Source organism: Macrobrachium nipponense, chromosome 2 (genome assembly GCF_015104395.2).
Source record: "Macrobrachium nipponense isolate FS-2020 chromosome 2, ASM1510439v2, whole genome shotgun sequence".
NCBI lineage: Eukaryota > Metazoa > Arthropoda > Malacostraca > Decapoda > Palaemonidae > Macrobrachium > Macrobrachium nipponense.
The window spans coordinates 32,695,082-32,720,607 of record NC_087201.1 but is presented as its reverse complement, the minus strand read 5'-3'; the positions used below and the strand labels follow the sequence as shown (position 1 = coordinate 32,720,607).

Below are 25,526 nucleotides of genomic sequence, written 5' to 3'. Positions count from 1 at the left end.
AACCTTCTCCATTCTTTCCTTGCAACCAGACTATCTCAGACTTTGACAACCAGATTCTCTCATTGCCACAACCTTTTTCTTGGACGCAGTTAATCTCATTATTATATGACCGAAATGTATATAATTTTGTCAACGTTATATTTGTTAGCAGCATTCCCTAATGTGGTGTTATTATTACTCGTATAACTAATGCTGCTGGTTACATTATCATTAGTTCATCATTGGACGAGTGGGTTACGTGCTCGCTTACCGATTTGGTAGTCCGAGTTCGCTTCGCCACTGCCAACCCGGAATCATAGGAATGTATTTCTGGTGATTAGACATTCGTTTCTCGTTATAATGTGGTTCGAATCCCACAGTGAGCTGTAGGTCCCATTGCTGATTAACCAATTGGTTTCTAGCCACGTCAAAATATCTAATCCTTCGGGCAGCCAGCCCTAGGAGAGCTCTAGATCAGCTCAGTGGTTAGTTAAAACTAAGATATACTTTGTTTTTTTTACATGATCATTACTTTCTACGCAGGTCTTTTGGAAGAGGATGTGTCACCGGGCGAAGGGGAAGCAACCAAGAAGGCAAAGATCTTTTACTCGTCATGTATGAATACAAGTAAGTTGATTATTTTTGTAATGAAAGATGTTGCCCGTAAGTAGTCGTAGTGGTACGAGTGGTGGTGGTGTCCATAAGGGACGTAGAATTCGATTTGATGCGGCTTTGAATGTGATAGGTTCTCTCGTTAAATCATTTCAAAGAAATTGCACTGCCATTGCTCTTTTTTTTCTTTTTTAGAATAAAGTCTCACGCAAACCAGTAATGAAACTCAAAGAAAGGAGAATCCCTCACAAACACACACACACAAAGGTGTGTTTGTTTATTATTGCTCTTAAGAGCTTCTTGTGAGTAAGCTTAGGTCAGTTTGGCAAAGCGTATATTGTCCTTTTGAAAGGAACTGTAGGTTATCTAGACGTCTATGTAGTCTGTATATTAAGTTTCAAATTAATTTAAGAGAGAGAGAGTATTTAAGTAACCTGACACAATGCAACTAGCTGCTCGCTCATTGGCGTCATAGGCAAGTGACTCCAAGCAAGGGACGAAGAAGAAAAACAGGAAATAAGGTCTCATTGTCCCTGTGACCTTGGACCTGATTTCCTGCTTTTTCTTCTTCGTCATGTTGCACACACACCTCTCACTCGTACCCTCATCCTCATTCGCTGTTCATGTGCATATGACTTTAAATGGAATGTCAGATGCACTCCGTGGCAGAGCTGCGTCATAGAATGCAGTTGTTCTGGGACCAAGTCTGAATACAGATTCGTGAATGAGCTGTGCAGGCGGTTCAAGTGTGGACGTTCTTCCAATAATTCAAATAACATTATGTTAAATAGCCAAGTTTCCAACCATCACAGATTCTCCTTCCGGGATTAATAGATATTATCTATCAGTTCAAGTTCATAACAGGCTACCTTTCTTAGACATTTTATTATTTCGTTTAGAAGATAATAGAATTAAATATGCAGTATATAGAAAACCGACCCATGCAGAGTCATATATTCATGCTTTTTCTTTCCACTCAGAAGATGTGAAAATAGGTGTTATTTCTAATATATTCTTGAGAACATACAAATTTCGTGATGTTGAATTTTTAGAGACTGAAATAAATCACAGCAAAAAGATTTTCACTGCACTTGGTTACAATACAAGTTCTATGCAGAAGCCATATTTTAAGGCACGTAGAACATATCATGTGGCAAGGGAGAAAATGCGCTTCGTAGGTGATAATAATTGTTTTTAGTCTTGCCACAAACCAACAAAAAATCTGGACTTTTAAAGGAATATTTGAAATTTTGTAACATTGACCCAGCACATAAGAATACAAACACTGTTCAAAAGAACGTAATTAACAAATAATGTTAAAAATGTAGAGGAATAAACCTGCCAAGAGTGTAAAAAGATAAATGTAGGTGAAACGATTGATTTTGACAGAAGGAAAAGACTCATTAAGGAAGGGTAATGAAAACAACGCCCTCTTTCAACGCAGAGTAAAAATCATATTGTTAACCTGGACGAAATGAAAAACGTGAAGTATGTTAACACTGAAAATAAAGAAAACTTTAAGAATATATTTTAATCCAAAAGGTTGACACTGAATGTGTAGTATAAGAGTAATTCAAGTTGTGAAACTATATTGGCAAACCACCTTAGGGCAGTTACACTGATAATAATAATCCAACTACTTACATGTATGTTGATATTTCTTTTACCTTGACCAGTGATTTCAGTTTTTGCAACTTTTAATTATTTTTATGAAAGAGGGAAAGAATATACTCTCCGAAAGCTTAAGTAAATATTTTCAATTCTTCCTAATTTTAGTGGCCTTCCTACAACAGAATATTTTAACGAACGGAGACAGCGTGTATAACTTGCTCTGTGTATATACTATATACTATATATATATATATATATATATATATTATATATATATATATATATATATATATATATATGTAATACAAAAGGAGCCCATAAAAACGCCAAAATATAGAAAGAGAGTACGATATTTTGAAAGACTGCTGCCTCTCTCTATACGTACCTGAAGAGAGAGACAGCAGTCTCTGAAATATAGTTTTTATGGGCTGCTTTTGTTAGATGGAATTCTGTTGTACAGAATACTTGTACATTTATTATATTATATATAATATTAATATATATATATGATATATTATAGATATATATATATTATATTATTAATTAAGAGTTATATATATATGAATTTTTATCACATCACCGTGATTCATAAACTACGTTCATTAAGCTACAAAGTCCTTTGCCTAATTCTAATCGCTCTACCTCGGAAGTAAATATGATTCATAAACTACGTGCATTAAGCTACAAATGTCCTTTAATATCTAATTCGCTCTACCTCGGAATTAATATATTTCCATATACGTTAACCGAAGGGGAATCTCTTAGTTGATAATAATTCCTGCCGTGTCGGTAAAGAGTCACTGAAGTCCTGATTTCTCCTCCGTGCGCTGGTTCGAATCCACGACGAGAGGACGAAGTTATTAAAAAAAAAAATCCCCTTCGGTTAACGTATATGAAAACATATTGATTCCGAGGTAGAGGGAATTGTACATCAAAGGATATTTGTAACTTATTTGTGAGCGCCTGGCTATTATTTATTTTCTTGTGTATGTGACTTAACTTTTCGAAAACTGGACCACCTTGTGCACCCATTTTTCTCAAGTGTTGATGGAGTGGAGAGAAAGGTAACATGGCGCTTTTGTCAGGTCAGATTGAGGAGGCCAAGGACGAGCCACTGGACCAAGTCCTGGAGAGCCTGGGAGGATGGCCCGTCACGCAGGAGAACTGGACCCTCCCGGAGTTCTCCGTCGAGACCCTCATCGGGCGTTTGCGAGGGGAACTGAACCAGGGAATCCTGATAGATCAGTGGGTCGGGCCCGACGATACGAACTCATCCGTCAACGTCATACAGGTGGGACTCTCTCTCTCTCTCTCTTCATTTATATTTAAATTTCAGTCTGTCGCGCACACACACTCGTATTTATATAGCTATTCGTCTTCTAATGAATTTAATGAAGCGTGCTTTTGATAAATAAAATAATGTTCCTTGATTTTATTAGATTAAAACATTTGTATTCAAAGTGATCTTGAGATGAACGTGAAAATACTGAATATCAGCTGTATGTTGCAGTTATTTTGTAACCTTCCATTCCTCTTCAAAATAAATATGACTCGGATACTGTCATATTTCCCTACAAGGTTTAATCCCAGGGATGAGCTTCTTTAGATGTCACTTATTTAATATCCAGACTCTGTTGGGTGACAAAATTAGACTTTGCTGTGAACATCTCCTTGGAGAGTTTTATAAGGCGGAACATTGTTGGTTATAATTACAAGTTTATTATGATGCCTCGCTGATGATGTTGCCTCTTGAATGAGGTTCCAAAGCAATTCTCTTGCAAAGGACGGTGAACTTGTTTTTTTTTCTGTAGTGGAACTTTGAAAATGATTACGATTAACAGAATTTTGTTCGCAGGCAGTATGAACATGTAAGAATTGCAGGGGTGGGTGGCTGTGTCATGTCTTTCCTACTGTCACCCAGGGAGGACAGACAAGATTCACTTGGGTTTTATTATTATTGTTGTTGCTGTTGTTGTTGTTGTTGAAAGTAATTGCTGCATCAGCTGCACTGATCTTGAAAGGGGTCTTCTCTGTGTTTCTGAGAAACTTTCCAACGTGATTAATCTTCCGAAGTAAGTCAATTAAGGAGGACGTGATCTGTAGAGATATATTTTATACAATATAGACAAATTTATGTGTTAGTCAAATCAATTATATGGCCAACATTTCATTCGGCTAAAACCAAATATGGCCACTGCAGCAGGGTGGAGTAGTGATGACGCTGGTGGCATCTACTCATTGTACAGTTGATGGGTGAGCAGGGGGCAAGTCACATGCTGAATTTTCATTGGCTGGAGGTGCGATGCCGCTCTCCTACTGGCTGGAAAAAGTTCCCTGCAACCTACTAATAGGCTTGAAGGTCGCATCGCTGCAGCCTGTTGGACTGACAAGACTGGAGCATGATGTCTCGGAGTAGTGTGTGACGTTGCTTGAAGTTGCTGTATTTCAGGGCCGTGAGTGTCACTCGTTCTGGTATTATTTTCTTGTCCTGGTATTATTCTTATTATTGGGGAGGAAGAGCACTTCTTGCATCGTGTTCAGTGGTGGTTTCTCCTGCTGGATGAGTAGCACTTGAAGTAAGTGCAGACGCCGTTCTTCATGGTAGTCATTCTGATGTAAGTGCTGGGACATCCTTAGGCAGGGCATGAAAACTGGTAGACCACATTCGTCTGCTTCAGAGGATCTCTTGTCAGCAGGGTTGGGTTATTCTTCATGATTAGGTCCGTGGTATGTAAACTCTGTGGTAAATGATAAGGTCGAATTTGGTTTTAACTTGGTAGGGGTAACATTTTCCATAATGATCCTCTTCATTATGTCCCCATCCTCTCGGTATCATGAGTGCATTCTCTCCTTGTAGACAACTTGATCTTGTACTGCGGGTGAAGCTGTGCTCTCTCTCTCTCTCTCTCTCTCTCTCTCTCTCTCTCTCTCTCTCTGCCAGGAGGAACAGTGGGTGAGGGTCCTCTTAACATAGGCCTTGATGGTGGTAGTTCTTAAATTTCGCAGGGCAATCACTGTCTCCATTCAGGCACAGGCCTAAGTTCATCTGCTTGATATAGATAGAGGTTCTTAGGCCATCTTCTGTTATGCAGACAAGGATGCCGAGAAAAGGGAGCTGGCCATTGTTGCTGAATTTGACGTTGTAGTTCAAGGAACTATAGTGCTGGAACATATGATGGACTACTTCGACCTCATCCTTGTCGTCTGCCTGTACAAAGCTGTCTATATATCTGGCTTATTTGCGGGGATCTCCTTATATGATAGAAACCCTCTCCTCCACTATGCGTGTAGAAGTTTGCAAAATGGACACTCAAAGGCGAGCCCATTGTAACACCGTCCTTCTGGTGGAACATCTGGTCCTTGTGGGTGGAGAAGGGAGTCTTCTATGCATATCTTGAATGGGATCCCTGTAGGTGTGGTCCTTGATTTCGATGGTCTCAAAATCATTGGGATCCCTGTAGATGCAGTTCTTGATTTCGATGGTCTCAAAATCATTATGGTCCACTGTAATGGACCGCACTCGGTCTTGCAGGATCTTAATTGCAAAAAGAAAGAGACTGAAATGACTGACAGCAGTTGAGACAAACAAAGGAGGAAGGAGCTGATCAAAACAACAAAAATTACCTTACTATTACTTTATTATCCTAAATTTTTATACGTATTTACAAAGTGAGTCAAAGTTTAGGAAAACAAAAATGTAAGGCAAATAACCAATACTATGACCAACAATCAAATTACATAGTTCCACAGACACTAAATTCTCAATAACAATTCAATAAATAAATGCCAAAATAAATATCCAGCAGTAGCACCATACAAATGTAATAGTAATCATAAACACTCAGAGCCATACTTGCTTACTAACCACAATTATCAGAGCCACTTGCTCCAATAATATTACAATAACAATTCACAATAATAAGAGTCATACACTTGCTCATCCAAATAATACTAATAATGTTGCAGCATGCCCAAGGAAGAACCATACACTTGTTCATCCAAAAGACACTGATAGTGTTACTACATAAAAGTAAGAGCCACAATCTTAGATCCTCAACACAATGTTCAATGCGACTGCTTTGTAGCAGCCATGGAAGAGCACCTCTTCTCAACATGGGACTATGACTTAGCAACCTCTCATCATTGGGAATTGGACCGAGTCCTCCTCAGCAGTTGACAACTGCTAAACCAAATCCATCACCAGCAACCAGGTGATCCTCCAAAACTGCTGCTGCTGTGGTCTCGATGGAACATTTCGTCTCGACAGACGAAAACTCTGAACAACAGCATTCCTGGGTAAGGAGGCAACTGTCCAAAGATAAACAAACATTGTTTTCCTCAAACAACCACTCACCCTCACACCGCGTCTACAGTCACCCCACTACACTGCGATTGAACATCCCGGGAAGCATCTCTGTGGGCCCTCCTTGAGATAAGCATGAAGAAGGCTCCCTTCTCCACCCACAAGGACCAGAAGTTCTAGCAGAAGGACGGTGTTGCGATGGGCTCACCTTTGGGTGTCCTTTTTGTGAACTTTACATAGGAACAGAGAAGGAGAGGGCCTTCTCTCATATATTGTCACCACCCCGTGATGTCGTGCTCCAGCCTCGTCGTTCCACCAGGCTGTAGTGATGCGACCTTCAAGATTTGATGGGTGGCTTACAGGGAACTTTCTCCAGCTAATTGGAGACCAGCATTGCTTCACTAGCCAGTGAAAACTCAGCATGTGACCTAGCCGCTGAATGAAACTTTTGCCATATCATTGATTTGATTAATACCTAAATTTTTCTTTATTGTGTCTATATTGTATAAGATACCTAACTATAAGGATCATGTCCCCCTTATTTGACTTACTTTATAAATACATAATTATTGACGAAATTCCAGTATATTGACTTCTCCCTTCAGAAGGTGAATCTCATCAGCACGTTACTCGCTAGGTGTAGTACCAGAGAAAAAGCAGTAATCAGAATTAAAGAAAAATCTCTCTACAAGATTAATGCAGCTGAAGCAGTAACCACTTTCAACAGTACATGTATAAACGAGGGTCTCTTGCCAGAATTATTATTATTATAACCTTGTACTAATTTTTCCAGTGAATTTTAAAAAGAACAATGTTTTCTTCCAAAGGTCACTATGGCCCATATGATTGAGTTTAGGATGATTGTTTTGTAGGTGGCCAGAGAAAGGGTTCGTCCAACTTTATTCAGTTGTAACTCATGTAGCCCATGTGGATAGGTCCGTATCGAAGGAGTGGCATTTCACAGGGGTGACATTTTATTGGAGTGAAATAACGAGTGACAAAGTAACTAAAATTGATAAAAGTGAATAGATTATTAAGATTTTATTTTTAAAAAATCTAGAACCACTGAATTGATAACATAAACAGTGGTTGGATGGTTGTCACAACTTTGAAATTTGTATCTGAGGTTTCAAACCAAAAGAGAATGACACAGTGTACTGAAAAGTGTAAGATTATTTCGAATTATTTTGTCATGAGGTTTAGCGGAATAACAACGTCTTTTGCTTCTCTTCTCGTGATCCTCTCCAGTTAGACCAAATGGTACTGGGGCTGCCTTCCCGGGACTACTTCCTGAGGGCTAACTCCTCCCGGCGAGCTCTCGACGCCTACCTGAAGTAAGTACCAAGTTTCTTGCCTGGATCTCTCTCTCTCTCTGTTTGGTTACCTAATCGCATATTGTTATTCTCTCTCTCTCTCTCTCTCTCTCTCTCTCTCTCTCTCTCCTGTTTCTGTATCTATTCTTGTTCTCCTTTTAATCGTATGATTACTTTAGCTCTCTCTCTTCTCTCCTTCTCTCTCTCTCTCTCTCTCTCTCTCTCTCTCTCTCTCTCTCAGCATCTTTTTTTTTTGGTTAAAATTATCTTTGTCTAGTGTATCCTATTTAGCTGTTTTTTTTTGTTATTGTCTTTCCCAACTTCTTTACGCCCAGCCTGTCATTTCTCTCTGTCTGTGACCTTCTGATGAAGCTTGCTCTCTATTTCACACAACACGCGCGCACGTGCTCTCTCTCTCACACACACACACACACACACACACACACACACACACACACATATATATATATATGTATATATATATATATATATATATATATTTATTTATTTATTTATATATACATATATCTCGTATTGAATACATTGTGCAACTACAGCCATTGATTTTATCATGGTTGTCCTAAATTAATTTCTTGGGTGGTTGTTGGTGCTCACAGCCAAAAGTCTTGCAGCAAAAATTGTAGACGTTAACACTTCTGACGACCGAAAAGCTGCCACTATCTGCAGTTAAACTCTGTTTATTCTTAAGCTTTCCCTAATGGAAGAGGGAAGAATGACATTTGCGTCCGCAGATTCGAACTTGGAAGATTCTGTTTTTATAATATAATCACAGAGAGTTGCGAGGAAGACATTGCAAGAGATTGTTTACAATATAACAGTATAAACATAAGATCGACGCTTTTCGTTGGTTCCACATAACAACATTTACAAGCCTGAAAGAGACATTAGAGTATTTTGAAAGTTATGTCTCTCAGAGGCCTGGTTACGTTGTTACAAAGAAGCAACGAAATGCGTCGCAAATGAAATGTGGTGGTTTCTAACCTACGCTCTCCTTTTCCTACTGAGACTGGGATTTCCAAAACATCTGTCGACTTTCAGACAGAAAGGCTTTTTACGGTTTGGGCAACTGGGCATTACTTATAGTCTTTGACTAAGTCGGAGGAGACATCTTGGCAACTGTTAACTAATTATAACACTGACATATTCATTGCTCGTGATGTTCCCCCGTCTCTTCTTCCCCTCAGATTCATGACGGACGTGGCTGAACTCAGGGGAGCCAATCGAACTTACGCCGAAGTACAGCTGGGAGAAGTCTTAGCCCTGGAGACTCGGTTGGCCAACGTGAGTACAGACAAGGAGATCACCGAGAACTGTTCTTGTTTTTAGTATGGAAATAAGTTATGGATCTATTTGAGTCAATTCATGGACGAGTCATTAATGTCATGTTGATATTTTCTTATGTCTTCGTTTCTAGAATATCCTCCGTAGTTGGGGGGCCGGGTTAGTGCAATCAGTGCACCTCATGCGGTACACTCTAACCTTAAGGTTCTTAGCAGCGTGCCCCCGGCCCCTAGCTGCAACCATTTTCGTTCCTTTTACTGTATCTCCTTTCATATTCTCTTTCTCCCATCTTACTGTCCACCCTCTCCTAACAGTCGATTCATAGTGCAACTGCTTTGAGGTTTCCGTCGTGTTTCATCTTTCAAATCATTTACTGTCAATTTCCGTTTCAACACTGAATGACCTCATAGGTCTCCGTGCTTGGCCTTTGGCCTCAATTACATATTCAGTTCAGTTTCTAGAATATAAGTTTAAGAAGGGACAGATTATCTAGAAGACGTGGTAATACCATTGCAGACATTATTAGTTTTCAGTATCAGTGATGGGAAAGGTCATGCAATCCCAAAGTGCGATTGTGCCTCCGTACAATATTAAGAAACAATATTGAATGGAATTTTACCTCGTGTTCTGGGTATCCCGTTCCTTCTCATTTAGGTAGGAATCACGACAGCTAATTTTGGTGGATATCCAACAAAGAAATGTCCTCACCTTTATTATGATAGTACTTATTGTTACAAATGTTTGTTACAAATGTTATTGTAATTGGAAATATGAACCATTATCCATTCAGAATAAAAGCTCTATGATATCAACTATTACATGTACTTGCACTTTAATTACTATTATATTATTCTAGGCGACCATGCCAGAAGCCGATCGCCATGACACGGGCAGAAATTACGTCAAATTGACTCTGGCCCTTCTGGAGCAGGAAGTCCCCGAGTTCAAGTGGTCCGACTACCTCTCAGCCTTCCTGAAGGAGAGACTGATGCCAGAGGAACCCATTGTTGTGTATTCCATGCCCTATCTGAAGCGTTTAGCCAAGATCATGGTCACAACAGACAAGAAGTAAGAGCACTTAGCAGCAGCGAATTAAGCTGCATATGTGCTGACTGTGTGTGTGTGTGCGTGTGTCTGTGTGTGTCTGTGTGTGAGAGAGAGAGAGAGAGAGAGAGAGAGAGAGAGAGAGAGAGAGAGAGAGAGAGGAGACTTTGTTCTCAATGGATATTATGTATTCAAAATGGTGGTGCCAAGTAAATTATTTCCTGATAGGAGACGCCTAGAAAAGAACAAAGGTTGTGGTGGATAACTCGTCTATCCCTGATATAACTTTGGCTTCAAGGTATCGTCCCTGATGTTGCAATCAAAATTAATGTATACATTTGGCATGGTGTTGTGCATTTTCATCGACTTTTATACAGCTTACGAATGAAATTTATTGAATTTTAGCTTACATTTTTCATCTCTCAAAGCAGTTTTATTCTTCTGCCTCCTATCAATCAAATAACCTTTTTATGAAAGGCATTCAGCATTCCTAGGTGCCTGTTGCTAGAAACTTCTGAGAAATGTAATTTTGTTTGTGATCTGTAATGTTCTTGGAATAAATGCTGTGTGACCTTTTAGTTCTTGAATTTACGTATTTGTTCTGCCTTTACGATGTTCTTTTGTAATTATGAAGCAGTGTTTATGACAGTAGTAAGTGGGAGGAAATGTATCCTGAGTTCATTTTTAAAAACAACTAAAATCGGAGTTTATTTCACAACCAATAGAAACGAGTTGCAAAGAACCTCTGTACAGACATTTCTACGACATAAATTTTTGTGTGTGAATAATAGCATTGGTAACAATCACTCACAGTTATAAGAGCAAAAAGGGAAGAATTAACAAATTCCCTCGACAATGCTAATTATTGTCTTTTCTCTACGTGTCTCTACTCTTGTCACATTTTGCAGGATTTCCAATACCAGCCGGTCTCTTCGGTTTGATCATTGCTAGAATGTCAAGGAGCATGTAAAAAAAAAATCTCTGACGTACCTTTGCCTCCTGAAAACCTATTTTGAAACTTTCCAGAGTCCTCTGGAACTACATTATGTGGCGGCTAGTACTGGACATCACGCCACATCTCAGCCACGCCTACAGGGCCTCAAGGCACGAGTTCAGGAAAGTTCTCTTGGGCATTCAGTCTGACCGTAACCGCTGGAACGTCTGCATTGACTGGACCAACAAACGACTTGGTATGGCAGTCGGGGCGCTCTTTATCAAGGAGAATTTCAATCCTGAGAGCAAGGTAGGTGAAGGATCAGGAGCTGGCCGGACGTTCTACAGGTAAGAGCAGAACTGAAGACCAGGTCAATGCACAATGGGAATGATGAAGATATACAGAATTATTTCGTTTAGTCACGTAGAGACAAAAGACGAATCTTTTGGAGCTGTTGAGGAGCTAAAGTTACGTTTAGGTTAAATCAACGCTGAAAAATTGCTTTGGGGAGGTTATGTATTGCCTAACAGCCAGTAATGTATATTTTTATCATCTTGGGGGAAGCTTGCAGCAGTGCAGAGGATAGATCTAAGATTATTGTACTTTATTGCCCAACAGTTGCTCAGGAATTGATGTGCCTAATATTACTAAAATGACAAATTTTTTTCCCCGTACATTTGGCTGCAAAAGTATGACACCACATTTTTAGGATCCTTTCACTCACAGATTTCAACTTATGTTAAAGGAACCAACTCTAGAGTTGGTCCCTTTCATCTCTCACAATTTGAGTTGTTTTCCCCATAAGGAAACCGCCCTGGAGATGATCCACACGTTACGGTCTGCTTTCTCTGACCTGCTGGAAGAGAATGACTGGATGGACGACGAGACCAGGTCGGTTGCGCGCGAAAAGGCCAACGCCATGAATGAGAAGATCGGTTACCCAGAGATGCTCACGCGCCCAGACGAGCTCGCTGTCGAGTATGAAAATGTGAGTCCTTCCTTATCAGATTCTCTAGAGGTAACGTGTGTGCATTCTCATGCTGCTTATTTTTTTACTAACTAGGTTATAGAGTATGTTTCGACGTATTGTAGCGTTCCAGTGTACTACAAAATTGCAAATAACGTGGTATTTAAATTACTCGATCCAAGTTCTATGCTGCATAAAACTGTGAAAAATCTTTTTCCTGTCTTCAAGTACCTGCTCAGCGGACGTGATTTTCTGTTTTATTATAGCAATATCCTCATTTTTGTTGTATTTTCTTCTTACAAACACTCTTACTCTCTTAGGTTCTGTGAATCACGCTGCTCTTAGTTTCAGTCTTATTCTGTTTTAGAACAAGTAAGAAAGTATGTCGATACTCTTGGCAGCAATGTTTATTGACATTTCACAGTGTAGTATTCCCTTTAGAAGAGAATATATGCTCATAGGTGCAAATATTCTGGCTTACCCTCTAATAAAACAATGTCAATAAACCCTTCTTCTTCTGAAACCCAAACTGGAATCAATAAAGTACGACATTTGTGTCATTACACAGGTGGATATTTGTATGGGCAACGGTTGTGGTCGTTTTATTGGCAGTGGCAATATGTCTGGTTTTCATGTGAATGTTTTTAAGACCTGGAGGTGACCACTCAATTGGCAATAGAGCAGTCATTTGCTTTTGGGCGACCCCTTCAGAAAATGGATGATTTGATAATTTGACTGGAGTATCTTTCCTGTTTGGGTCGTCTTTGAAACTCCATTTGGTGGTCTTCAGTAATCTTTGTCCTTAACCCTTGGCTGCCTCGTAGAATTCACACCACTTAGGTGGGTTTCCTGGTTTTAGGGGACGCATACACAAGGGCATTTTACTGTACTTGTTTAGTTTTCAGCTTTAGAATTGTTTATCTTTTGGTCTCCTGCCTTATCGTCTATAATATAGGCTGGAAGAAGTTTATAATATTCTTGGAAATGGACATGTTGATTTTTATAGAAGGCAGGAGTTGCTCAGGTCAAATGTTGGGACTGAGAAGTATTGCTGAGGGAGAGATTTAAAAATCTCATTCTGATGGCTTTTGTTAATTACCAAAAGGCTTTTGTTAAACGTCCATATATCAATGTTATGGGAGGTCCCGCGTCACTTTTAGGTTAACCGCAATTATCCATGAGTTAAATCAAGACAAATTTAAGGCATTGGGGTACCAAAAGAAAATTATATGTCACTTTCGCTGTTTTCCCTTTTCATGGACTTCATGGAAGAGAAAGGTTTAGAATGCAGAACAACAACTCTGGAAGAAGAAGGTTTAGAATGAAGAATAACTAAGGAAGATAGGGGTTTAGAATGAAAAATAACTATGGAAGAGAAATGTTTAGAATGAAGAACAACTATGGAAGAGAAAGGTTAGAATGAAGAACAGCTATGGAAGAGAAAGGTTTAGAATGAAGGACAACAACTATGGAAGAGAAAGGTTTAGAATGAAGAAGAACAGCTATGGAAGAGAAAGGTTTAGAATGAAGAAGAACAACTATGGAAGAGAAAGGTTTAGAATGAAGAACAGCTATGGAAGAAAAAGGTTTAGAATGAAGGAAAACAACTATGGAAGAGAAAGATTTAGAATGAAGAACAACTGAGGAAGATAAGGTTATAGAATGAAGAACAAATAAGGAAGATAAGGATTTAGAATGATGAACAACTATGGAAGAGGAACGTCGAGAATGAAGAACAACAACTATTGAAGATAAGGGTTCAGAATAAAGAACAATTATGGAAGATAAGGATTTAGAACGAACACCTATGGAAGAGAAGGGTTTAGAATGAAGAACCAATAAGCAAAATAAGGGTTTAGAATGAAGAACCAATAAGCAAAATAAGGGTTTAGAATGAAGAACCGAAGAAGAAGTAAGAATGAAGAACAATAAGCAAAAATAAGGGTTTAGAATGAAGAACAATAAGCCAATAAGTAAGAATGAAGAACAATAAGCAAAATAAGGGTTTAGATGAAGAACAATAAGCAAAATAAGGGTTTTAGAATGAAGAAACAAATTTAGCAAAAATAAGTAGAATGAACCAAATAAGCAAAATAAGGGTTTAGAATGAAGAACAAATAAGCAAAATAAGGGTTTAGAATGAAGAACCAATAAGCAAAATAAGGGTTTAGAATGAAGAACAAATAAGCAAAATAAGGGTTTAGAATGAAGAAAAACTTGACAAGCTTAAGATAAGCGGATGTTTTCATCTTCAAAAAAGAAATTACAAAGCTCAGCAGAATGCATCTTAGAGAGAGAGAGAGAGAGAGAGAGAGAGAGAGAGAGAGAGAGAGAGAACTAAAGTCAAATCAAAGGAGAGCAGCAGTCATAAGAGCAGAGTATCCACAAAGGGATGGAGGGAGAATCGAGGATTATTATCTTTCAAATACCTCGAGGCATGAAAGGATTTCATCGGTTTGAGAATAAAGCTTCAGGGTGATTATTAGCAATCAGACTTGAAGGGTAGATTTAGAAATAGTACTGTAGGGGAAATGAATTAGTTTTCATATGGAGAGGAGGAAAGGGAGGTGGAGATGACTGGGGTGTGTTCTTCGAACAGCCCCTTAGGAAGATATCATGCGATGATGTCAACTAGGCCTCTGTGGGTGCCAGAAAAGATATTGACATGTGTAATAGAGGGAGGGTGAGGGTTTGCAGAACATTTGGAAGACCCAGACCTTCTTAGATAGGAGCTAAGAGAAGTGAGTCTGTCGCTGAGTGGAGATTATTGGAAGGTAAAGCTCAGGAAAGACGTGAGTGGCGGAATGTCGTAGATGCCCTAAGCGTCACACGGCGCTGGAGCCGCGTGATAATGGTGATGAATTGCTCTTGCTACTCATTCGGTGACTTTTTTAAATCAAATTATAAATTTCATTACTTTCATTTTTCTTGAAGGCTGGGTTGTAGTTGTGTATGTGAGTGTGTGTGTTTGTGGTAGAGGGGTGGGTGGTTGCCCGGGGGGAGTAAGTTCAGTGCTTCTGTATTTACCACTCTCACTCAAGTCACCTTGGTTGGTACCTTTGCCGTGACTTCCAATTCCCAGCCATCGATCAGACTTTATTGCATCATTCCCATTTGCTTTAAAACAGTGTAGTTATGGCTAAGGTGTCATTTCATTTTAGGTTTAAATCACTACAGTGATTCCATCATAACTTTGTGCTTTCCATTTTAAAAATACTTTGAATTCATCCAAAAGCCTTCTTCAGTTTCTGGTATGAAATGAAATTTTCGTCTTTGTGATTCCTCATAAAAATGTTCCGCCCAGTGTTGTCTGTTCATGTTCTTCTGGTGTTATTGTTGACACATCCCTTCTTTTGACAGGCATTTTCGTCTTTTTTTTATATATATATATTCAGCCATGGCTATTTTATTAACCATTTTGTGGGCTGCCAAAACGTCCGCAGCAATCACTAAATACTTCTTAGCTTTCTCAACATCATGTGCCTGTATGTTCCACATGCTTCATGGTATTTCCCTTTGAAAGACTAATTTCTGTTGAAACCTGGGCTGATATGTTGATATGTAATTATATAAATTACAGCAAGGAAGTGAACCTGATCAATCAGAATTTGCTGTACGTCCATACTTTGTCTTCCATCATCACCCTGGGAAGAGACTGAAGTTTTTTTACTTAAAGCATTCCAAAGCAACATTCAGGTCAAACAAGAATCCTGAAAAACTTTGTAAAAGCATATCTTCTACATTATAAGCACTTAAACAACACCTTAATCTGAAACTCCCTCCAAACATCTTGCCAACAAGTATCTGCTTTATTACTGTTTTGAAACAAGTATCTTGCTGTGAGTATTGACAGACTTCGGATGTCGTTGAACAGAACCTGTTTGCCAAAGTCTAAACCTTGGTAGAAAAGCAATAGAGCGTATTCACTGTGACGTGTGGGTGGTGTGTCCATCCTTCATATAAAGAATTGTGCAGATAAAGGTCATTTCAATCAAAATCTCACACATCACGTAACAATAGGGTCAGTGGAACGCCATCATTTTAATTTCATTCGTGAACCCTTTTGTGTACACCAACGTGTTCGTTTTTGTCTCTTATTGATTAGAATTTCATTCATTGTTTTTTCAGTTACTTTTATTTGTGCTAGATGTCTTGTCACAAAGAAATGTTCGTTATTATTTTGATTGGTAATATCGAACACAATTACAATATACTTTTATGAAATGCCATCCCTTCCAAGAAAATTAAATGACAAATGGTTAATGAATACTTACTGAATACATTCTGATGGTTGAATGAATTTGTGAGGCCTGATAATTGCGTGGGAGTGAAACGACCCCACTGGTAGTAGTCTTCTGTGGTGTAGTTCCTGTATAGGATAGGCTAGGGCTGTTTGGAGAGGGCAATGCACTACACTGCACCCTTGCCGGCCTGGCCTTATGTGTACTGATGAATCAGTAAATTGTACAGGAAAGTGAATTGACAGTTCATCATTATAACCATAATGACCTATGCTCATTTTTCAGCTGACCATCGAGCCCAACCAGCACCTGCAGAACGTCTTCAATTGGTTGCGTTACGATGCCAACAAAAACTTGGGGCGTCTGCGCGAAGACGTCAACAAGGCCAAGTGGTCGACTGCTCCGGCTGTTCTGAACGCCTTCTATAATCCCAATTTCAATGATATAGGTGAGATGGAACCCTTCTCTGGTAGGGTGTAATCCCCTTTTGGTAGAGTATCTTATTTGCAACTGCAATAAAAACTCTGCCCAGTGTTTGGCAAGTATTTTAAGGAGTGTAGAAAAAAAACTTCGTTGTGTAATGAAACCATGATGTTGACATCTTGATTACGCATCAAGTAACAAACCTATATAATTTATAATTAAAATGAAGTATAATCTATCTAATTAATTTGATAATTAATTGTAATTCAGAAGTAATTTGATATTTTACTTGGAAATTTCTCTTGATAGTGAACCGGACATGTTATTTTTATTTTATTTTTCGTCCGCTGATAAAGTGCATGTTTGGTAACGAGATGGAGTAGACATGTAATAACAAAGATAGATTATCTGATCGAAGGTTACACCCTGTATGGTGATAGTGCCGGGTACACTGTAGGCATTACTTAAGTTTCTTCGCAGCGTGCCTTTGGCCCATACCTGCAACCCCTTTCGTTCCTTTTACTATACCTCCTTTCATATTCTCTTTCTTCCATCTTACTTTCCAGCCTCTCCTAACAATTGATTCATAATGCAACGCGAGGTTTTCCTCTTGTTACACTTTTTAAATCTTTTACTGTTAATTTCCGTTTCACCGCTGAATGACCTCATGTGTCCGAGTGCTTGGCCTTTGGCCTAAATTCTATGGTCAGTTCAATTCAGTTGAGAGGGTACAAGATTATAAGAGAAGAAAAAACACTCAGATAATCAACAGAGAATTTCGAATGGATTAATTGAAAATCAGTGCAATGTGAGAGGTGGAAGTACTTCACCATTGAAAAACTTGAAGTAATTCGGTGAGACTCTTATGGGAGACATACTAGCAGAATCTTCTTTAGTAGAAGTCTAAATAGGAGGATCTCTCCCAGCTACCATTTTCAGATTCATCCAGAATTCTTTGAAATCTAGACTGTCACTTCCTTTGCAACTTAAATCCTATATTTGTGTTCATCATTTTTTATTCTTTATTAGTCTAATTTGTTTCCCATGAAATTTTTTATTCTTAGAGGCTCTGGTGTTTATTTCTATTTTAAGATCATGATGATGTTATTATGTTCCATTCCTCTTACTTGCTCACCTCTCCATATTTCACACCAGAGAAAAGGCTTCTCTTAGTGTTATTAGATGAACCTCCTACTTTATAATATTATGAGCTATATGAAATCTTGAATAATATTGATGGAAAGCAAACATACTAAATGACCGTGCCAATTTCTTTGTGGAGAATAATGACAGAGTATGGTTAGAGAAGTGTGCTGGAGCCTGGAAGTCTTACGGTAGAGTCTCTATAAGTATTATCATAGTCTCTGTGCCAGGTATTAAGTTTAATATGAGAAATCTAAAAAGATGCCTTGTGTGAACACATCTATGCTAACTGAGGGGGCACGCAAGCTATGAGCAGAAAAGTGTAGGAACCTTTATAGATAAAGAAAACACTAAAACTACCTTTTAAAGGATTGAATGTAAACTTAATTTGGCCACTAAAACTATAATTCCTATACGATTATCAGAAGTTATAATTTACAGGGTACTGTCTGTCTATGTAGCACTCATAACATTAACACTAATATTCACAATAGCAAATCAAAAGTGCCACCTAATTGCAAGCAGAATCACTAATCCTACGGGATCACGTAGGTGCATGAATTACGCAGAAAGAACTTTAATTAGCAACATTGATTAACACTTCAATAGTGGAGCACTGTAAGCAAACGTGCAAGGTCTCCCTGGAATCTCAGGAATGTGTTCCCAAGGTTGGCAATGGCAGAACACGTTGAGTGGCACTGTTGATCTACAAGAGGAGGCTCACAACAGGGCAGTCTACATGGATTTCCAAAGCAGCTAAAGTTGAAGTACAAATCCCAATGATGGTAAACTAGCAAAAATATTATACAAGCGAGGTGAGAACTATACAAGTTACTGTAGTCATAACTCTTTCAAGATTACGTTAATGCAATGTATATTGCTGTAATTACGGGAGTGCGCACAAATATCACTTACATCGCAAAACATTCACAGTTATTTGAACTCACATGGGTCTCTGACGGAGACAGGAATGTAAAGGAACGGAAAAGTGGAGAGCATTTGAAACAGGGATTGAGTGCTAGGAACAGTACGTGAAGGGGCAACAGAGCAACTTCCAATTTCATTTACCTTGGTCCATGGACAATACAGGTGCAGTCAGAGCCAGGGCGTTGGTGGAAGGACGTGGGTTGCTTGCAGGGCTTCACCAAGGAATTGACGGGAATATGCCTCTGATCAGACAGAGTCAAACAGGAACTTCTAGGGAGAGGGCATTGATGGGCAGCCACAGCTGACGTCTAGACTGAGTCCAGTCTGCGAGTAGTGCAGGTGTAGAGGAGGCTAGCCATGTTCAGCATCAAGAGGCCGGGCAGAGAGAGCAGTGGGCCAAGTCGTCAATTGTGATACCGCTTCCGGACAGGAGAATACTGCAGTTCGTAGCTAGAGTGGAATGCAGGACACACTACTGCGTGAAAAGGCAAGGGCGATGTGAACAGAGGTAGCCCAGGTCAGGCCATATTTATACCCAGTTGTGGAGATTTTGGTAGCATCTGGTTCAGGCTAGATTGATTCTCCTCGGGTCCTTTCATCTTCACCGCTAATCCTCGAAACTACCTGAAAAGGGTCATTGGACGCCGGCAGAGGAAGGGTTGAAGACAAAGTACAGTAGGGCTAGCTTAGCTTGAGTCGAGAGGATACTGGTCAGGCATCAGTCATGTAAGTGTGAGGAGGCGGAGTTGCGGATGCAGAAGGCTCTGACACCAATGATGAGGGCAAAAGGGGTCAGGTCAAAAGGGTTAAGGAGAAGTCAGTCAGACCTCACGTTTGAATCTCACGTTTGAATGTGTGAACCTTTGCGACTTGGAGGGCAACTAGCTGCTAATGGATTTTGTGAAATTAGCTTGGGGATGTAATACAAAAGACTGCAATTGAAAAGGGGGCCTCTGGCCCTTAAGTGCAGGTAACCCTGTATGGGATTTGGCATGTGGCCGGGTGCTAATTTGATGAGGAGATAACAAGCTATAAATCATGTCTGACATGTCGTTAAAATAGCATTAAAGTGTTTTCCAGCTTTGCTTTGCTTTTTGGGGACTAAAGGAGAAGCAGCTAAGTAAAAAAAACTTACTTACGGCTTTCTAAACGGTCAAAACAAGGAAGGGGGTCACTTGTACTGGATCTTGGCATGAAGTATTTTACTATAGTTCTTTCGTTTTTCCTCCTATTCAAAATTTCCCTTATACTCAAATTCCCTTACTTTACTCCATCAATTGTTCCCCTACGTTTTCGAGTTTGGTCGAGGAAAAGAAAATAAAGAGTCCATATGGACGCACATAGCAGTATCATAGAGCAAATGTAAAGAAATTTACCAATAGGCAAGGTATAATTGCCTTTTTGGAAAGAATTAAACAGTTGGTGAAGTGAAAGCTCTATTTATCTTGATGGTATATATTTGATTGTCCCCTACAATGCTAATTACAATTATTCAGTCACTTAGCCATTATGTTCTACCTCTGGAAGTCACAATTGCTCAAAAATAGTAATTGTTGTTACAATGAAAATTTATTTATAGTGATTATTATACTCTATTCTACTTGTTAGCATTATTACGCCCTCATAAAAAGTAATGAATTACAGTGTAATCTTATCATTTTAGTCTTATTTTGTCTTTCTGTTGCAAACATTAAACTGGATTGAAAATGGACCCTCAAAGATACAAAGACAAAGTTTGTTTTGATTAGAATGGAAAATGAGGAAGTAGATAAGAAAAAGAGTCGCGCGAGTAAAACGCATTCGTTCCTCGATATACCCTTGGTGAGCTGTCATATGTTTGGAATTTTTCAGCTTCAGCACAAGTATTTTTTTTAGTTTCACTGTTGCGTCAATTTTGTATAAGCCAGTGATAAAGGCACAGTTTGTTTCTGGTGTTGTCTGTCAAACTACAGATACTAATGTTCGTCATAAATGCCCGTGTCCATATATCCATTTAGATTAAAACTACTGTTAATTTTCAGTCTTCCCAGCGGGCATCCTTCAACCCCTCTTCTACTCGCAGCATCTTCCCAAATCCTTAAATTATGGAGGCATAGGAGTTGTCATAGGGCACGAGATGACTCACGGATTCGACGACAAAGGCAGACAGTTTGATAAAGATGGCAATCTCAAGCAGTGGTGGAATAATCGGACCATTCAAGCATTCAGGTAGGGCAGATCTCTGTTATTGTCACTTGGATTGCTTTTTTATTGATCTGAAAAAAATACTACTTACACAATATATGCGCATATATGTCAGTTCATACACATATACGTACATATATATATATATATATATATATATATATATATCTATATATATATATAATATATATATATATATATATATATATATATATATATATATATATATATATATGTGTGTGTGTGTGTGTGTGTATATATATTATATATGTATATATAATATATATATATATATATATATAGAATATATATATAATATATATATATTATATATATATATATATATATATATATATATATATATATATATCATATATATAACATATATAACATATTATATATATTAATATATATATATATTTGATATATTATATAACATATTATAAAGATATATAATATTATTATAATTATAATTATAAATATTTATATTATATATAGAATATATATATATACTGTGTTTTGCAGTATGGATATAAAAATTATAGTGCTTTTGATAATGCTGATTATAATTTGGTACATTTCGTGGCAATAGTAATGCAGTGAGCATCATTCACACATTAAATAACACGATTTGCCGGAATTTTATTGTGAAGAAGTGTTTGATAACAAGTATCCCTCTTTTGGTACATATGCTGGGATTTTTCAGCATCATCGCAAAACCGTAACTTTATTGAAAACTTTTGTTCACTGGCAAAACAGGATGAGTGTTCCTTCTAGGGCATTTTTACCAAATTGTTTCTTCAAAATCTATGAAGCTAGAACTTGTGTTCTTTGTTTGTTGCCAATATTTAGTGAAGTATTACAAGACCTCACACATCCAAATTATACGTGTGGTCTATAGTAAGGATGCTCTACAAAGGCTGCTGTAGTTCTGTGCTCTCTGAACACTCCCTAAACTTGTTCTAGATATATTGATTAAATTTCTTCTGTGATTATTTTTCTTCATTATATTCTTTTTAAGTAAATAAACAACAATCCATTAGACTTCCAAGCTGTCTAATTTGTGAGATCTCTTACAAATTCTTTCAACTGGAAGCCCAGGAAATCTTGAGAACTTAATTTTAAGGGGGGTTCAGTATTAAGCAAATTGAGTGCCTTTCTTTTGAGGACCAAGGATGATAGCTACACAACAAGGTACGACAGCCATTACAAATACCCTAAAATCATTTGTATTCCCTATTGACTACTTGAAGTATGCTTTCAATTTAGATGGAGCATGTTTGACCTCTGTTGTATAGTCTGGAACTGTAAAGGCCATCATATATAGCCTAGATTAGGATTATTTTCAAAGCCCACATTTAACTGCAAGTTATCCAGCCTTCTATAGGAAAATTTTTGGATCTACAAACCTTCTCTGGAGATTTTAGAGAGGGGGGGAGTGCCTTAAAGGAATGTGAATAGAACAAGTTTTGCTGAGCAGTTGGGAAAATAGAGACAGAATAGTAATACGAGAAAGAAGAGGCTCGATTATAAAACAGGCATCTACTTTAAGTCAAGATCGAAGATGTGAGACTGAAGTTGACAGTAGGATAAAAGCTGCATGTGTGAAGTGAAGAGATAATAATGAAGTCGACCAGGTGAAAGTCAGTTTAGAAAAATCAGCTAAATGTTTTAACTATGATGTGGGGCTTTGAAAAAACGATTCTCCATTATTAATTCATAATTGAAACGACCAGGATACATATATATATATATATATATATATATATATATATATATATATATATATATATATATATATATATATATATATAATATATATATATATATATATATATATATATATATATATATATATATATATATATATATATATATATACATACAGTAGTACCTCGAGATACGAAAGGCTCTACTTACGAAAAACTCGAGATACGAAAGCCAATGCGAAAAATTTTACTGCTCTACATACGAAAAGTTTTCAAGATACGAATGGTTGTTGCTGTAAAGTCCTGAGATTCGCCCGGACCACCGAGAACAATTTTAAAACTCCCGCGCTGCCAACTGAGTAAACTCGCCACCATCCTCCCGCTCTCCCATTGGTTCCTGATGCTAGTCACCCCATAAGGTCCTGCTCTCCTATTGGTCAGCATCTACCCCTTGTGCTTTAAGTATTCTATTGGTATAAGGATGCTGTAAATTGAAAAACTTTTTCATGCAATACATTTAATAAAAAAAAACATTAGGTAAAGATAGAATAAAGAATAGAAATGAATGGTTATTATACTGTTTGGTTGTTTCAGTAGTTGAAGAGAGATAATGAAAATTTATGGCTTACTGTGTAAAGTGATTGCTTATCGATCGTTCGATACTCGTAAGTGCTGGATGTAAACAGACGTTTGGAAGCTTTTTTTTTTGTTTTTGTTTATTATAGTTAATGGTTACTTAATAATTATTTGAAATGAGTACATGCAATACATTTAATAAAAAAATTGTGAATTAGATATCATAAACTATAAAATAAATCAGACTGCCAACAAATACGCATTTTTTAGAATTCTTCTTCTGTTTTATTATTACGTTACGTATAGTACGTATGTTTCATTACAGCTGTCAGTAACTCGGTATCTCCATTAGGTAAAGATAGAATAAAGAATAGAAATGAATGGTTATTATACTGTTTGGTAGTTTCATTAGTTGAAGAGAGATACTAATGACAATTTATGGCTTACTGTGTGCTAGGAAAAATGATTGCTTGGCGCTCGTTCGATACTCGTAAGACGGGTAAGAGCTGAATGTAAACAATCGATTGGAAGGTTTGTTTTTTGTTTGTTTGTGTATTATAGTTAATGATTAATTAATAATTATTTGAAATGAGTACATACTGATTATTTATACATTTTATTGGCATATTCTAAACTTTTAGCTCTTAGGTTTAGATGTCAGAATCATAGACTAGGCTACAGTAGCAACCGCTAACATAGGCTAGGCTTATTGCTAAGGGACATATGCTAAAGTCCTAATATATGCAGTAGAAATGGGGTTGAACATTACATGCAGTTGAATATTACTCAAGTATGTACAGTATTTGCCTTTTTGGATTCATATTTCTTCCGTCGGATCGTCGTTGTAACCCTAGAACATGTGTTTTAGGCCTGGAAATATAATTTACTGGGGTGTTTTTGGAGGTCTTGGAACGGATTAGCCATTTTACATGTAAAATGTGTTCCAAGATATGAAAAACTCATAATACGAAGGCTGCCTCGTAACGGATTAATTTCGTATCTCGAGGTACCACTGTATATATATATAGATATATATATATATATATATATATAATATATATATATATATATATATATATATATACATATATATATATACCATATATATATATATAGATATATATATATATATATATATATATATATATATATAACTATCATGAAGGAAGTACTACTAAGGAAAGCCATCCTCATCCTTTGACAGTTATTTCAATGTCGACGTTTCGCGACAAATTCCAAGTCGCATTTTCAAGGCCAAAAAATATATAATTTGCAAACATTAATACTCAAAATAATTTATAGTAAAATGTAATGGCAACAGCTCTCAATAAAGTAAAAAGTTAAGATTAAACAGTACCTTCAAAGCCAAACAAATGATAAGTTAAGGACTTCACTAGAATCTGAAAACACCTACCTATGCAAAAGAAAGAGCGAGACTAACAAAATTAAATAATAACAGAGTGAGGCAAACCAATTGCCCAAACTATGCTATAAGCAGTTTTACAGAGGACGTTTGGGTGTTTAACGATGGTTCAGTCATTTTGATAATTATAGAGTCTAAGATATAGTTAGGTAGTTGTTGCTCTGCAGTTGGCATAAGATGGAAAAATCCTTGCTGTCAATGTAGGTTTTACATGATTTTGAATAATTCCGCATATTTGATTGTTCCGGGTTAGATAACCTGCTACTTGTTCTATGGCTTATGCCCCTGTCGGAATCTGTTCGAAATTTCAACAGTCTCTTTGTGCATCCCACATATGTCCCGTGATCTTCTTTGAGCTCCAGCTACAGCCCTACTGTATATATACATATATATATATATATATATATATATATATATATATATATTTAATTTGTTTGAGCCAGCCTCGTGTGGCCCAAAACGTAAAGGAAAATGTTATATGGAAATGAAAGGTAACTGGATTTTAACTTACCTTAATAAAGGGGGGTTTTGGTATTATTATTATTAGAGAAAAAGGTCGCCAGAAAACTTAGCTAATTACTTTACATACATTTATTTACAAGAGGCCGTTTAATGGCCTGGAGAAAGAGTAAATGCAGCTTGTCCGCACGGGGAACAATATTGAAAAGCTGGTTTTCAAAATTATTCATATTATCTTGCGGTAATGCAGCAATTGCGAGCGCGAAGACTTGGGCACGTGACTCAGCAAATCTGGAAGTTACAGTTACTCACTTTGTCTAACACATTGGGGAGGAACTCTTAGTGTTAAATGAAATATTCAATGACTTCATTTGTC

General features: G+C 37.6%; 1 protein-coding gene across 1 annotated transcript in view; it reads left to right on the top strand.

Moving 5' to 3' along the window:
• Nucleotides 1-25,526, top strand: part of LOC135220516 (neprilysin-1-like) — a 432,979-nt gene that overhangs the window by 379,992 nt on the left and 27,461 nt on the right. The window contains exons 4-12 of the mRNA XM_064257668.1: nt 523-606; nt 3,288-3,493; nt 7,754-7,839; nt 9,024-9,120; nt 9,977-10,188; nt 11,191-11,407; nt 11,904-12,086; nt 16,592-16,754; nt 20,821-21,007. Coding sequence (XP_064113738.1) covers nt 523-606; nt 3,288-3,493; nt 7,754-7,839; nt 9,024-9,120; nt 9,977-10,188; nt 11,191-11,407; nt 11,904-12,086; nt 16,592-16,754; nt 20,821-21,007 — 1,435 coding nt within the window. The remainder of the gene's footprint in view (nt 1-522; nt 607-3,287; nt 3,494-7,753; nt 7,840-9,023; nt 9,121-9,976; nt 10,189-11,190; nt 11,408-11,903; nt 12,087-16,591; nt 16,755-20,820; nt 21,008-25,526) is intronic.